The 16,927-nt window shown below is 42.9% G+C and overlaps 1 protein-coding gene across 1 annotated transcript; it reads right to left on the bottom strand.

Annotated features, from left to right (window-relative positions):
• Window positions 1-7,789: 7,789 nt before the first annotated feature.
• LOC134311399 (uncharacterized) lies at window positions 7,790-11,155 on the bottom strand. The gene is made up of 3 exons (XM_062993039.1): window positions 11,041-11,155; window positions 9,404-9,588; window positions 7,790-9,225 (listed from the first exon to the last, which is right to left on the bottom strand). Exon 3 carries the CDS (start codon window positions 9,116-9,118, stop codon window positions 8,360-8,362), a length of 759 nt encoding a protein of 252 aa, XP_062849109.1. The 5' UTR covers window positions 9,119-9,225; window positions 9,404-9,588; window positions 11,041-11,155; the 3' UTR covers window positions 7,790-8,359.
• Window positions 11,156-16,927: the final 5,772 nt, after the last annotated feature.

The raw sequence follows: 16,927 nt of genomic DNA on the forward strand, positions 1-16,927 counted from the left end.
TAGGAGGTGTGCCAGAGCGCTGGGATAGCACGGCTCCTATTCCCGTTTCCGATGCATCAACTTCCAAAATGAACTGTATTTCGGGGTTCGGGTGTTGGAGAATGGGTGCCGTGGTGAATTTCTGCTTAAGAGCTGCGAACGCGCGTGCAGCTTCAGTGGTCCACCGCAGAACTTTGGTGTTGCCTTTCAGCAAGGAAGTGAGGGGTGCTGCGATAGAGCTAAAACCCCTGATAAAGCGACGGTAAAAGTTGGAGAAGCCTAGAAAGCGTTGCAATTCCTTAACAGAATGGGGTTGTGGCCACTGCACCACCGCACGTACCTTGTCTGTACTCATGCGTACTCCTCCAGGTTGAACATGATACCCTAAAAAGGAGACCTCCTTGACATGGAATTCACATTTCTCGATCTTGACGAATAGTTGGTGCTCTAACAGCCTCCGAAGGACCATTCTGACATGACGAATATGTTCTTCTTCTGTAGCAGAAAAAATCAGAATGTCATCAATATAGACCATAACCCAGCGATCTAACATGTCCCTGAGCACTTCGTTCATGTACGCTTGAAACACAGAGGGGGCGCAAGCAATCCCATATGGCATGACCAGATACTCGTAGTGCCCTCTAGTGGTCACAAATGCCGTTTTCCACTCGTTGCCCTCTCTGATACGGATTAGATTATATGCGCTTCTAAGATCCAGTTTGGTGAAAATGTTCGCCTTTCTGAGTTTCTCAAGGGCGGACGGTACTAGAGGTAAGGGATAAGGGTATTTTACGGTGATGGCATTAAGGCCCCTGTAATCTATGCAGGGACGGAGGCCACCATTCTTTTTCTCTACAAAGAAAAAGCCTGCAGCCGCAGGGGAGGTAGAAGGTCTAATATGACCCATCGCTAGAGCTTCCTCTATGTAATTTTCTAGGGCTAACGTTTTAGGTTCTGATAGAGGATATACTCTACTGCGGGGTGGCACCGTGTTCGGTAGCAAGTCAATACCACAGTCCCCAGGCCTATGTGGTGGTAACTGTGCAGCCCGTTCCTTACTGAAAACATCCTTCAGATCATAATAACATTGAGGAATCGACACAGTTTTGTTCACGTCCGGGCTTTCTATGGAAGTGGCAAAACAAGGGATGGACATGCATTGTAACTTACAAGTGTCACTCCATTCTTTTATCTCTCCTGATTTCCAAGAGATCAGGGGGTCATGGACAGCCAACCAGGAATATCCCAATATGACGGGGTGTTCAGGGGAGTCTATGATTAAAAAAGAGAGTTTTTCTTCATTGAACAGACCTATCTTGATCACCAGTTCTTCTGTGACTTGAGAAACCGTCCCTTTGCCCAAAAGACGTCCATCCAAAGCCTTAACCTGGAGTGATGAAGCCATTCTTCTCAAGGGTATCTGGAGTCCTTTAGCCAGGCCAGAGTCCCCAGAATCTATAAGGGCTGACACAAATACATTGCCTAAACCCCAAGCCAGCTGAACAGATAATACCATTTGATTAACGGTAGATGATAGGAGTGATGCACTTACCCCTGTCTTCCCAGAATAACTGGGACGTGTAGGACAAGTTGCGCAGATATGACCTGCCTGGCCGCAGTACAAACACAGACCCTCGCGACGCCGTCGGAGTTTCTCCCTCGCGGTCAAACGGGCTCCTCCCACCTGCATTGGCTCTGGATCAGGTTCGAAGTGAGGGTTACTGGGAAGTGGACTTGTCTCCCTTGTCATCCTGCGTTTTCCTCTCAACAGGTTATCAAGTGAGATAGCGGTTTGAATAACTTGGTCCAGTGTTTTATTATCTGTGCGAAAAACCAATTCTGCCTGAAGATCCTCCCTCAGACCTCTCTGGAAAACTGTCAATAAGGCTGGTTCGCTCCATCCACTGCCCGCGGCCAACGTGCGAAAATCTAGAGCATAAGCGGTTGCAGAACGAGTGCCCTGTTTGAGTTCCATCAAACGAAAACCCACCTCCTTTCCGGCTTCGGGGTGATTAAACACGGCTTTAAACTGCTCCAGGAACTGTGTTTCTGAGCGTAATATTTCACTGTTAGCCGACCAAAGAGCTGTAACCCATTATCTAGCCCTCCCGGTTAGCAGGGACATTACAAATTTAATTTTGTCCGTCTCCGAACGAAATTTAGCAGCGTTATGGTTAATATATATGTTACACTGCATCAAAAAACTCACGCAACTCTCCGGGGTGCCGTCGTAACGCTCTGGAACAGCGATGAAATCCGAAGATGGGGTTGGGTTCGCCAGGGCTTCGGCCGAAACTGGTGGTTCGTTGACAACCGGAGGTTGTTGTACGGGTGGTGAATACTGTTGCATCCAACCCTGCACCAGCTGAACCAACTCGTTGAGCTTTTGTTCTTGGCTTTCCAACCGTTGTTCAAACCCTGCTGGATCCATAATGGCGACGTCTTATGTCACGCGAGACCAGGGTAGTGTGGTGACAGAATTCCAAAATTACACTATAATAAGACACTTAGAGTCAGAGCTGAAGTTAGTAAGAAGATGATAGTTTATTCTCTGCAGAGGATCCAAACAGTCAGCAAAGCGTATGCAGGCTGAAGGACAAATTTTCATTCTTTGTAATGCTTTTTATAGATAGAGGTTCAACCCATATAGATAAGAGCAATGATGTTGTTAAACTGTTAACTTGCTATCAAACAGAAGTGGAATATTCTGTTCTAGTACATCGTGTTCATTTCACATATTCAGTAGCTTAAACAGTATAAACAAACTTATTCAAGGTTCGAGTTTCAGTGACAAACAACTTAATTTTTTCTTCCACGACAACTCCTCCCCATGTCACTTGGACACTCGAAACCTTCTACATTCTGAGGAAAAAAGAATAAAAAATAAAAATAAATAAAAATAAAAAATAAATAAATAAAAAATATAATCAGGTAAATAAATGAGATTAGCATAATGGTGGAGTGTCAGAGCGAAAAACCCAACTGGCAGTCAAAAACTTTCAAAAGATACGTTCTTTTACCAACTAGAAGGGAAAACTCTCTCACGGTCCATCTGCCTATGCGACCACTTAAGGTACTCCACCGAATACTACATAGGATAAACAAACACATTAGAAACAAACGTAAAATAGGAAAAAAAATTCACATGAATACAGAACACAGAGAAGTACATCCATCATTACATGTTTATCACTTTCTGCAATGACTTCATTTACTCTGTATACTATTTTCACCTTAGGTTTCACCGTATTGAATTATTTGTTTGTTGTACTTCCATATCACCAAATTCCTTTAACGTGATCTTTTCCCATCCAGGTGGAGGAGGAGAAGCAAAATCTACCTCTTCCTCCACCTGTTGGAGCATCTGATATTGGTTTAACATTTGTCTCTGCACAGATGACATTAAACATTGACAACACATCGGTCCAAAGCACAAAATCAAACAGATTACCATGATAGTGGGAAGGACTGCTATGAAGATACCTTTCCAACTTGCTAACAATGAGCCTAAACTCCAACCCCATTGTGAGTTCCCTTCCTCATCCATCCTGAGTTGTTTGGCTATCTGTTTCATGTGGTCTAAAGCTGTTAAGATGTTACCGTCTGGAGCATCATTAGGTGGAATATAAGTACAGCAATGTTCTCCTATCATCACACAAACACCTCCTTCCTTAGCTAGGAGGATGTCTAGAGCCATTCTATTTTGAGTGGTCATGAGTCTAAGAGCTGTTAGTTCTTGTCTAACTCCCTCTATAGCCTTTGCGGTCTCATTTACAAACGTAGTCAGTCTATAATGTGTTTTCTCTAACTGCTGTCTAACCTTTCCTGCCCCATACATAGGAAATGCTATTTCGAAGAATCTTCCTGTCTCACTTACTAGCTTATGTTCGTCTGGAACTTCTACATTTATGGTTTCACTCACGTCTCTCTTATTCCGGGTGTTTGCTTGCACTACTGCTGAGTGAATGACGAGGTGTGCATCTATTTCTACAAGAGCACAGAGTCCTCTTTGAAGCTTTGGGAAATAATACCACAATCTACCACCTCCACACCACCAGTACCAATCAGGAATCCATATTTGTGTGTCAGTATTAAAATCAGTATGTCCTCCCATGTCCGCCTTAAGATTTATAGTGGTGTTACAGATACTTTTATCTAAGCCCCGTTGCCATCTAGATTTAGTACCTTTGGGTAATCTGACGCATGTCTCAATAGTGTCAGCTAAAGCTAATTCGCACTCATTTAATTCTTCTGTATCTGTTCCATTTGCACACCCACTCCCTTCACATCGATAGAAACATACAGAGAAAATTCCCTTTTTCTTAACGTGGATCTCAAGCCCTGTTGATGGATCTCTATGTCCTTTAAGAAATTCATTGGTCTCATTTACTGAGGGCTGTGTTCTATTTATCCAGGAGTCATTCACGTGCTGCCATGTGACATTCTTAATGCTATAGACAAAAGGGTTTGTACTAGTGTGGGGGAGTAACGTGCATACCAAACATGTGGTATTGCCTTGCATCCAATTCGAATTCTCCCTCACTGTGAAATTAGCATATTGCCAAAATATGTTAGTCTTTGGATCTCTAAGTCCAGTGTTTATCTCTGGCTTTTCTTGTGTGCAGATCCATACCGCTGTCCAGATAGATGCAGCCATCATGATGAAAGCGACTGTAAATGCAAGTCCCTTACAGAGTTGCCTGTTTCCTTCGCCATGGTGAAATGTGAGGTTACTCTGGAGTAGGAGCCTTTTTGCAATGTGAGATGTGGATCCAGGTGTCCCTCTCAGCAATCTTTACTGCAGTGTGAGTAACCAACAACACCTGGAATGGTCCTTGCCAGCGATCAGCTTTCCAGTTAGCCCTCTTGTAGACCTTAGTCAGGATCCAGTCTCCTGGTTGTACAGTGTGTCCCGTCACTGCCGGACTAGGTAAAGACTCCTTCACCCTCCTGTGCACATCAGACAACACAGAACACAGCGTTGCACAATATCTTTGCATGTGATCGTCTTCTAGGGCTAATGTGTCCCTTTTGGGAGCACATCCCGTGTTTGGTGGCCGTCCGAACATTATTTCAAACGGCGAGAGTTTTGTTCTTGATGACACTCTCTGTCTCAAACTCATACAGACTAATGGAAGGGCCTCAACCCAATTTAACCCTGTCTCCTGACAGACCTTAATCAATTTTTGTTTAATTGTGCCATTTGTTCTCTCTACCAAACCTGCGCTCTGTGGATGATAGGCGCAGTGTTTGTGCAATGGCATGCCAATCACATCACTAATGTGTGTCAGGATTTTTCCCACAAAGGAGGGTCCATTGTCCGAGGATATTTTCCTAGGAATACCAAATCTAGGAATAATCTCTCTCATCAGGATTTTTGCTACCGTTAGTGTGTCCTGATGAGTTGTTGGGTACGCTTCCACCCATTTGGAGAACATGTCAACGATCACAAGCACATACTTCTTTTTCTGACATGGTGTCAATTCAATGAAATCCATTTGTAAGTGATCAAATGGCATATCAGGTTCTGGATGTCCGTGTGTGTGGGTTTTTTGAACTGCACCTGCTGAATTTACCTTCAGGCAGGTTAAACACTTTTTTGAAAAAGTTTGCGAGTAATTTGAGAAGCCTTTAACAAACCATTGTTGTTTAACATCCAAATGCAGGTTTATTAAGATACAAACAGGTACTTACAGGCAAACAATACAGAAAAGGGCAAATCCGATAATCGTAGTCGTTACACAAAAGCTAAGTCAAAAACCGGCTCAAACTAAACACACTGACAATAGATAGAATGCTAACGCTTCGAATTGAGGTATAAACAACAAGACGTCGCACCTCAGCTCAGGTGCGGCGTCCTTAAATACCTTGCTAAATGAGATCACGAGTAACAGGTGAGAGATTCAATATTGAGGCGAGGGTGACCTCCTCTGGCGCGGAGGCGTAACTTCAGGGTCATTTGTGACATTCACCAGGTTTGCACACACTGTAGCTGGTATGTTGGCCCATTCCTCCATGCAGATCTCCTCTAGAGCAGTGATGTTTTGGGGCTGTCGCTGGGCAACACGGACTCCACAAATTTTCTATGGGGTTGAGGTCTGGAATGAGGTCCTTGAAATGCTTTTTATGGAGCCACTCCTTCGTTGCCCGAGTGGTGTGTTTAGGATCATTGTCATGCTGGAAGACCCAGCCACGTTCCATCTTCAATGCTCTCACATGATACATGGCCCCATTCATTCTTCCCTTAACACGGATCAGTCGTCCTGTCCCCTTTGCAGAAAAACAGCCCCAAAGCATGATGTTTCCACCCCCATGCTTCACAGTAGGTATGGTGTGCAACTCAGCATTCTTCTTCCTCCAAACACGACGAGTTGAGTTTTTACCAAAAAGTTCCATTTTGGTTTCATCTGACCACATGATATTCTCCCAATCCTCTTCTGGATCATCCATATGCTCTCTGGCAAACTTCAGACGGGCCTGGATATGTACTGGCTTAAGCAGGGGGACACGCCTGGCACTGCAGGATTTGAGTCCCTCTCGGCGTAGTGTGTTACTGATGGTAGCCTTTGTTACTTTGGTCCCAGCTCTCTGCAGGTCATTCATCAGGTCCCTCCGTGTAGTTCTGGGATTTTTGCTCACCGTTCTCATGATCATTTTGACCCCACGGGATGAGATCTTGACTCCAAGGGAGATTATCAATGGTCTTGTATGTCTTCCATTTTCTTACAATTGCTCCCACAGTTGATTTATTCACACCAACCTGCTTGCCTATTGTAGATTCACTCTTCCCAGCCTGGTGCAGGTTTACAATTTTCTTCCTGGTGTCCTTCGACAGCTCTTTGGTCTTGGCCATGGTTGAGTTTGGAGTCTGACTGTTTGAGGCTGTGGACAGGTGTCTTTTATACAGATAACGAGGTCAAACAGGTGCCATTAATAAAGGTAACGAGTGGAGGACAGAAGAGCTTCTTAAAGAAGAAGTTACAGGTCTGTGAGAGCCAGAAATCTTGCTTGTTTATGGGTGACCAAATACTTATTTTCCAAATAAATTCTTTAAAAATCCTACAATGTGATTTCCTGGATTTTTTTTCTCATTTTGTCTCTCATAGTTGAAGTGTAACTATGATGAAAATTACAGACCTTTCTCATCTTTCTAAGTAGGAGAACTTGCACAATCAGTGGCTGACTAAATACTTTTTGACCCCACTGTAAGTATAAAAATGTATAGATCTAGATGGAACAGGAGCAACTTCACCACTGTATTACATCACTTTTCCTTTTACATATACAGTACAATACTTATACTGAACTATACCTTTTTAGAACTTTCTTTAAATTATTACATTTACTTCACATATGTTCGTTTAGAACTGGAGTTAAATATATCTCCAATGACTACCCTTTTATCATTACCCCCAAGCGTGATAATGGTGCACTAAGTGAAGACGACCTGCAGAGGAATGCCAACATCAGCCGTGGGCGAGTTGTGGTGGAACAGGCTTTCGGGAGAATGAAATGCAAGTGGAGAAGACTTCATGATCTCCAAAACTCTCGTCTAGATGTTTTGGTCAAAATCATTGTGGCAGCATGTACACTACATAATATGAGCATCTGTGTAGGCCCGACAAAAGTATGTGCAGAACACCTCCATGGATGCCCGAGACTTGAGGATGACAACATTTGACTATATGAGACGCCTAGCTTTTCACACCATAATACTGTGTATTCTACATGCTGAGTGAAGACATCATGATTCATCACATTCAGAGGCATGTCTGTTTTTTTGTATGATTCATTTAATAGTCTAAACAGGTATATTAATTTGACATTTATTTCAAAAGGTTTCCCATAAAGTTGAGTCAACAACTTTGTGGCAGTTATCTGTTAGAAAATGCTGTAGTATCATAATGAACAGAAACTGTTTTCCAGACTTTAACCAACATTTGGTAAAAATGTCCTTGGCTTACTAGCAATGTGATAACTAAAACAAGGATTTTCAAATTATGTGACCAGTCTTCTTAAAAATATAAACACACAGGTCTCTAACTTAGCAAAGAAACAAATAAATGATTTTAATTAAGTGGATGAAGATATACATAATATAAATACAAATGTGGAAACAAGAAAACAAATATTTACATAAAGTTACTAAACTTTAAAATGACAAAATTAGGTCCTTATAAAAAAAAAACAAATAAGAACAACCTTTAAATTCCCAATAGTTTGAACAGTACCACTGCTTATTAATACGAGTGTGCAAAAGCAGCTCCAAATACACATCGAACAACCAAGAGAATACCAAGCATTTTTAAAAATACATTAATAACAGTGTTTGGCACACAGCTCTAAAGAACATATTTACAAATACGTGCAGGAGTAAGCTTTACTGTTTTTCCAAAAGACCACGTATTAGGCTGTCAAAAGACTTCTGTGATGCAATCATCTGATGCATGATCTCCTCATGTCGCCTCTCGGATTCCTCGGATTCCATTAGGAACTGAAGAACTTGATCATGCCACCCAACATGCTTTTTCTTCCTGTGATGACTTGCAGAAGCAATGGTGGATGCACTTGAGGATTCAGAGGAAGCTGAAGGCTCTGGAGATGATGGCCTGCTGGCAGTGGTTGAGGAACTATGTGAGGACAGCTCACTCAGCCAAGGAGAACTGGGCCGTGAAGTATCCCGTATAAGTGTCTCTGGTTTCTTGATCTCCACACCCCTTGCAGTGCCTATGACTGGGAAGTCAACATCAAGTTTTCCTCCAATCAGTGCTTCCATTTCATCATAGAATTCAAACTTCACGACACCCCTGCCTGTTGATTTGTTGTTGTCTTTTATTTTTTTGAAAGCATCCTCTAGGGTTGCCCACTTTCTTGCAACTTTTGCCTGATCAAACCGCAAATTAAACAGCTCGGTTACTTTCTGTGCTATTTCCATCCAAAACAGCCTTTTTTGGCCACGTGCCATTCGCACTCTAGCCCCCAACTCAGCCAAAGATTTTGGCAAATCTGCATCACTGCTAGTCAGGTGCTCACGCATCAAGTCAATTAGGAACAGAGTCTGTTCTCTGGTAAAGACCTGATGTGGAGGAGGAAGAGGAGGAGGAACAGCAGGAGCAGACTCAGTGGTCGTTGGAGGCATTTCTGTATCAAAGGTAGGCCAGCCAGAGGAAGGAAGGAGGCTGGTAGGGGTGGCAGGGGATAGCAGAGCTGTGGTGGTTGGAGAAGGAATACCGGTGGAACCTGCACCTGAAATAGAATATAAAGGTGTGTGAAAACATTTAACCTGGATAACAATTTATTGAATTATGTTACCATATAAAATTTGCTTATGCAAATATCCCACACTTTAATATCTTGATAAGACTAGAATGTAGTTTGTTTGATCTACAAAACGATGAAAATATTGTAAAAGAGAGATTTACACCTGTACATGTGATTTTGTTGAGGGTGAGCTGGATTGTCAAGGCCTTGTCAAGATACAGGGCAACAGAACCTTGAGGTTAACATAACACCTTTGTCACCGGACCCTGAGGTTGATATAACACCTCTGTCACCGGGATGGTGAGAGCTGAATCCCAGTACAACTTGTTTGCTGCATCTACAAACACTCTGCAATACAGCAGAAAAACTAGTCAGTTACACAGAAGCAAACAAAGCATATTTATATGTAATGAAGCTTGTTAGCTAATCGACTGAATATACCAAAACAGGTGGATTAATGTACGTAAACAACACAAAAATATCTGTGCACAAAATATCTGCTCATGAGGCAAAACTTTTTGGGTTCTTCTGATCAGCTTTGTTGCTATTCTTCTTATTCCGCTAATAAGCTCAAAACTTTTACCATTTGTTGTAGGGCAGCATCCATACCAACAGTCGCCATGACATTTTGTTAATGACATGCCCCCACATCGGAAACTCTGGGCTCATCGAAAAATCCGAGTTTCACACTGGTAAATACGACTGAGTTGCCATTCATGTGCCCTCATCTCGTAAATATGATATTTCCGACACGACTTGAAGGCAGCATATGTAACGAGGGAGGTTGGTGGACTGGTATCACTGAGACAAACCAGCCAAGGAAAACAAGATCCAAGATGCAGAGCACAGAAAAAAAGGAACCAAAACAATCCTAACTATAACTAATAGAAGGGGAAAGCCCTAGGTGGGACACACAACCATGGTCAGCCAACCAGCTACTTAATCCACCAACCAGCTGACACACGAGTCGAGATCCTGAATGCTTATTCCCAACATCTAAACTGAAACGAGAAAGATAAACAGGGAAATAAAAGTTAAAGAGAGATGAATCGACTCGCGAGTCAAATTCAGTTGAGGAATCGATTCGCGAGAGGATTCACTCTAGTACGAGAAGGCTTCTAACACAGAAGCAACGGACTGCTTTGTAGCGCTACTTAATGTTAAATAACTGCGAAAAGTTTCTTCTTAATAAAGTAAGGAGCGAGAGAACACACACCGACCAACCAACTTACCGACTGAGATTAACTCAGTACAGAGACATGCTCGGGGTTTATTTACTTAAATAGCTTCACTCGCAGGTGCTACAAATTAGTGCTAATCAGGCTTTTGGCATTTGTAGTTCTTTCAGAACGGGATTTGTAGTTCTTTTCGTTTCCTGCAGTGAGAAACCTGTTACAGAATATTGTAGTTTCATTACAAAGAAAGCATAATTAGTCATGTTTAATTACATTTAGTTCAGCACAGTGTGTGAAGTGTTGACTAGAGATAAATGCATTCACAGTTGTTGATAGTATTTTTAAAATGTGGCGCTACTTTTTTCCAAAAAAATAGATGTAAAAAAAATATGAGGACACATCATGTATCATAAAAACGTCTTGAAGTATTGTGTTATTACATTTAGCTATAAAGAAAAGCTAGCTGTACTAAGAACCATATAATGTGACATAAGGAAAACACGGTTACTTTGTTGATATGCTAGTTATAAAAGCAACCATTATGTAAAAAGGGCAAATGTACCTTTATATTACAATGTGTATTTGGAAAAAAAATTGTTTACCTTTAAATTGAAGAGTTACTAACCTCAGTATGATCATGTTACGCTGCCCGATCTCGGCAGCGTATTATGGGCGCGCTATAAAACAGCGCATTAGTTATTGGCACACTCGTGCGTTCTGTTCTGCTGTTGTTGTTGCTGCTTTTGAGACAGGGGAAACGACCAATAGATCGCTGATCCGTCACCAGGCAGAATGTGAGGACAACCAACCGATCGTTTGGGTTAGACAGCTGCATGGCCAATCAACGTAACGGATCGGGAAAACGGAGGCGGGACCTATCCTTGAAGAGAGGCGCTGCAACACCTACTCGGCCGCCTTTTTTGCGCTCAGACTGGCTGTGGTCATTAAACTGTGTGTTGCTCTGCCAAATGCGTTCGTGTTTTGTAGTTGGGTGTTCGTTGAGTATTTGGTGTTGCTATCAGTGTTCGTTGTGTTAGTCTGTTCTGTTCTGTCCGGTATACTTGGTCAGGTTGTAAATATTATTGTAAATAGTCATTTTCTCCCACCTTGTAAATATTTGCATAACCACTATAAAAAGTAAACGCACCTTTGTTGTTCTCCGTTTATTTTATGGGTTTCCTGTTTAGTTCATTTTGCTAACACTAGTGGCTTCTTTATTTTATTTATCCTTAGTGTTACGGCTTTTACCTCTAGACTGGGTCGTAACATTATATGGGGGCTCGTCCTAAAGAAATTTAAATATTTCTCCTGTCATTTCTTTTCTTTGTCCTGCATAGCTCATTGCATCTGTTGTCAAACATTTTAAACTTCTACATCACCCTAGAAGTTTATTTTTGAGGGTGGGGGAGAGAAGAGTAGGAAAATAGAGTTTTGTTTGTTTGTTTGTTTGTTTGTTTTTCTTTTGTTTAAATAATGGCTTCAGCAGCATTTAATCTTGCAGAATTTATTCGTGGTCCCAATGTTGCGCAGTTGGACAGTTGTCGGAAGGATGACTTGGGTGAGATTGCAAAGCATTTTGGGGTTAGTGTTTCCAGACAAATGGTTAAAAAGGAAATAAAACAATTGGTGATAGACAGGCTAATTGAATTGGATGTGTTGCAACCAAGTGTTGTGGTAGATACCACGGTTCACTCTGAGGATATGGAGTTGCAATCTGCCTCTGTTGAAAGGGAAGGAGCTACACCTAAAGAGAGAAGGGCCTTGCCTTTGTATACACCTCCAGTGTCTCCGAGGGGATCTGGTGAAGCTAGGTTTAAGGTGCGTATGGCACGTCTGAGGTTGGAGGCTGAGGAAAGGGAAAAAGCACGTTGTGCTGAGATAGACCTCCGGCTCGCAATAAGAAAGCTCGAACTGGAAACCGAAAAAGAGATCCGTTTTCGGGAGCTAGAACTTGGTGTGGCGAAGGCGACACCAAGCTCAGCCGGCGAAGCGGTGACTGATCGGGTCCAGGGTCCAGTGGGAGCTGTTTTTCCTGAAATGCCAGCTGTGGAACCTCTAGAACCAGCACCGGTGCTAGCCAGGAGCGCTGATGTGAGTAAAAACATTGGCCTGGTCCCTCCGTTCAAGGAGCATGAGGTGGATGCTTACTTCCCAATCTTTGAGAGGATTGCAATTACGTTAAATTGGCCAAAAAGTTTGTGGGCTCTTTTGCTTCAATGCAAATTAGTTGGGAAAGCTCAAGAAGTCTGTTCTGCGTTGTCACTACAACAAAGTATGGACTATGAGTTTGTGAAAGCGGCAGTTTTGAGAGCTTACGAGTTGGTGCCCGAAGCCTACCGACAAAAGTTTAGAAGCACGGAGAAGCGCGGTAGTCATACGTTCGTAGAATTTGCTTATGAAAAGTCAAGTCAGTTTGATAAGTGGTGTTCGGCTAGTAACACAACCACGTTTAATGAGCTTAAGGAGCTTATTCTTTTGGAAGAATTTAAAAAGTGCCTGCCAGATCAGCTGGTGACTTATTTAAACGAACAAAAAGTAATGACACTATCCCAAGCTGCGACGCTGGCTGATGAGTTCGCCTTGACTCATAAAACAGTTTTCGTGGGTCCATCGGTCAACACTGGTTTACAAATGTCTAAAAATCGGCCTAGGGTTAAGTCTGTACCGAAATCGGAAAAGAATGAGGAAAGAATTTGTTTTTACTGCCGTGAACCAGGTCACTTTATTGCAGAGTGCGGGATGTTAAAGAAAAAAAATGAACGTGGCAAATTCGTTAAAAAGGTGAATGCATTTAGTTCTGGAGGGACCCTTGTTGTCCCCTCTGTCTCGGTAGACGTAATAGAACCCGTGTTTAAACCGTTTACAACAATGGGTTATGTTTCTATTCCCGGTTCAGAGGAAAAACAGCACATTTCCATATTACGGGATACAGGTGCGGCTCAGTCGCTTATGTTGGATTGTGTATTACCGTTTACGTCTGATAGCTATAGTGGCAGTGACGCTTTACTACAAGGGGTGGGTATGGACATTATTCGTGCCCCGCTACATAATGTTCTTGTTGAACTGCCAGATTTTGTAAAGCAAGGAAAAATTGCTATTCGTCCGCAGTTACCGGTAAGCGGAATTTCACTTATTCTCGGCAATGATCTTGCCGGTGATAAACTTTGTACAGTACCTGAAGTTGTTAATGATCCTTTTAAAAATGTTAATGAAACAGAGTCCGAATTGTATCCGTCTTGTGTTTGTACTCGTGCCATGAAACGAAAATGTCCTGATATGGTTCACTTGTCTGACACTATTTTTATGGAAGAGTTTATGTCACCGCCGGTCTCTGATGTAAAAGATGAAATGGATGTTTGTGACGCGACTGCTGTGAGTAATAACACTGATTCTTTTGTAACGAGAGAAGAACTTATATTAGAACAAAAGAAAGATGCTACCTTAAGGCATTGTTTTAAGTTTGTTGAGACACCTAAATCTGTTAAATCTCCTGGTCAATATTATTTGTACAATGATGTGTTAATGAGACGGTGGTCTCCTGTTTGTATTTCAGATGACCGATCGGATGTGTGCCAGATTGTCGTGCCTCAGCCATTTAGATTGCAAGTTCTCTCATTGGCTCATGATCATCCCTGCTCTGGACATTTGGGAATTCGGAAGACCTATCAGCGAATTCTCCGGTACTTTTTCTGGCCATCTTTAAAATCGGACGTATCCAGGTACTGTAGCACCTGTCACGTGTGTCAACTTGTCGGTAAGCCAAATCAGAAAGTTAAACCTGTACCACTTCGCCCAATCCAAATTAGCTGTGAACCGTTCGAGCGAATCCTAATAGATTGTGTAGGGCCACTACCCAAAACGCGTTCAGGAAATAGTTACATGTTAACTATAATGTGCGCCGCTACTCGGTTCCCTGAGGCCATACCTATTCATTCCCTTCGCTCCCGTGTCATTGTGAAGGCTTTGATTAAATTCTGTACCACCTTCGGATTACCAAAGGTAATTCAATCAGACCAAGGCTCTAATTTTATGTCGAGATTATTTTCGCAAGTAATTAAGGAACTTGCAATAAAACATCAAGTTTCCTCGGCATACCACCCTGAGTCACAGGGAGCTCTGGAACGCTTTCATCAAACGTTCAAAAATATGTTGCGTACATATTGTTTCGAATTGGAGAAGGACTGGGATGAAGGAGTACCGTTCTTATTATTTGCTGTTCGCGACGCGGTACAAGAATCGCTTGGTTTTAGTCCTTCCGAATTAGTTTTTGGTCATGTTGTTAGAGGTCCACTTCGTGCGCTCCAGGAACAGTGGTTGTCCCTGAGGTCACAATCGAAGTCTAAGTCGGTTTTAGAGTATGTGCAGTCTCTTCGTGAGCGAATGGAAACTGCACGAAAATTGGCCGCTCGTTCATTATCCTCGTCACAGGAGGATATGAAAAGGGGGTTTGACCGTAAGTCTGCGCCCCGTTCATTTCAGGTTGGCGATTTAGTTTTAGCTTTGCTTCCTGTGCCTGGTGCGTCCCTACATACACGTTTTTCTGGTCCCTATACGGTGTTAGAAAAATTAAGTAACGAAAATTATTTAATTAGTACGCCCAACCGCAAAAAGAAAACTCGTGTAAGTCACATCAATTTGTTAAAACTGTATCGTGCCCGTCCCTCCCAGCTACTGTCAGAACCAGCAGTGGTGTCGGTGGTATCTAAACCAGGGGGTTGCGAATATTCGCCTGAGTCCGATAGCCTTCATTTAGGACGTTATGGTTTGCCCAGTGCCCGTCTGTTAAATTCGGTGGCGCTAGAAAATCTCGACGCAAAATTGGCTGCGTTATCTCCAGATGCGCAGCAAGAGTTAAAGGCTCTGATTGGCTCTTTTCCGGAACTGTTCTCTGACACCATCGGGCGCACCTCAGTGTTATATCATGACATTGATGTCGGTGACCACCCTCCAATCAAACAACATCCCTATAGAGTCAATCCGACCAAACGCGACATTCTTAAGCAGGAAACGGCGTACTTAATTCAAAATGGTCTCGCCGCTCCTAGCTTTAGTCCGTGGTCGTCACCGTGTATCCTAGTACCGAAATCTGATGGTACATTTCGCTTTTGTACGGACTTTAGAAAGGTAAATTCCGTAACGAAACCGGACTCCTATCCTTTACCCAGGATGGAGGATTGTGTAGACAGTGTTGGTTCAGCGAAATTTGTGACGAAGTTGGATCTGTTAAAAGGGTATTGGCAGGTTCCCCTTACACAGCGCGCGTCGGAAATTTCGGCATTTGTAACTCCTGATTCGTTCCTCCAGTATTCGGTAATGGCCTTCGGGTTACGGAACGCCCCCGCAACGTTCCAACGCTTAATGAACATGCTGTTGTCTAACATTCCCCAGTGCGCGGTTTACTTAGATGACGTAGTCGTTTATACCGAGTCCTGGAAACAGCATATCTCGATTTTAAAAACGGTGTTTACACGTTTAAAGGAAGCCAAATTAGTGTTACATTTAGAGAAGTGTGAATTTGGTAAAGGGGTTGTGTCCTATCTGGGCAAGGTTGTTGGCAGTGGTCAGGTGAAACCACTAGACGCAAAGATCCAGGCGATTCAAAATTTTCCCGTGCCTACCACAAAACGAGAATTGCGACGTTTCCTTGGTATGGCCGGATACTATCGCTGTTTTTGCAGGAACTTCTCAACCTTAGTAAACCCGCTAACTAATTTGTTACGTGCAAACGTATCATTCGCATGGTCCCCCGAAGCTGAGAGTGCTTTTGTTTCGATCAAGACCCTATTAAGTGGATCTCCAGTGTTATCCGCACCAGTGTTTAACGAACCGTTCAAATTAGAAGTTGACGCATGTGACACAGGTGCAGGTGCCGTACTCGTCCAAGAGGATGAGCTTGGAGTTGATCACCCAGTGTGCTTCTTTTCCAGGAAATTTTTAAAACATCAACTCGCTTACAGCACAATAGAAAAAGAGGCCCTGGCGCTGTTATTAGCCCTGCAACATTTTGAGGTTTATCTGGGTAGCAGCAGCAGTCCGATCCGTGTCTTTACAGATCACAACCCATTGCTATATATACACCGCATGGCGAACGCTAATCACCGGCTGATGAGGTGGTCCTTAATATTGCAGGGATATAATTTAAAAATTATACATCGGAGGGGACTTGACAACATAGTGGCTGACGCACTCTCGCGCGGAATTATGTAAGTTTGTCTTTTCTATTATGTTCCTTATTGTGTGGGTTTTGTTTTGTGGGTGGGGGTGTTACGCTGCCCGATCTCGGCAGCGTATTATGGGCGCGCTATAAAACAGCGCATTAGTTATTGGCACACTCGTGCGTTCTGTTCTGCTGTTGTTGTTGCTGCTTTTGAGACAGGGGAAACGACCAATAGATCGCTGATCCGTCACCAGGCAGAATGTGAGGACAACCAACCGATCGTTTGGGTTAGACAGCTGCATGGCCAATCAACGTAACGGATCGGGAAAACGGAGGCGGGACCTATCCTTGAAGA

Source organism: Trichomycterus rosablanca, chromosome 4 (assembly GCF_030014385.1).
Source record: "Trichomycterus rosablanca isolate fTriRos1 chromosome 4, fTriRos1.hap1, whole genome shotgun sequence".
Taxonomy (NCBI): Eukaryota; Metazoa; Chordata; class Actinopteri; order Siluriformes; family Trichomycteridae; genus Trichomycterus; species Trichomycterus rosablanca.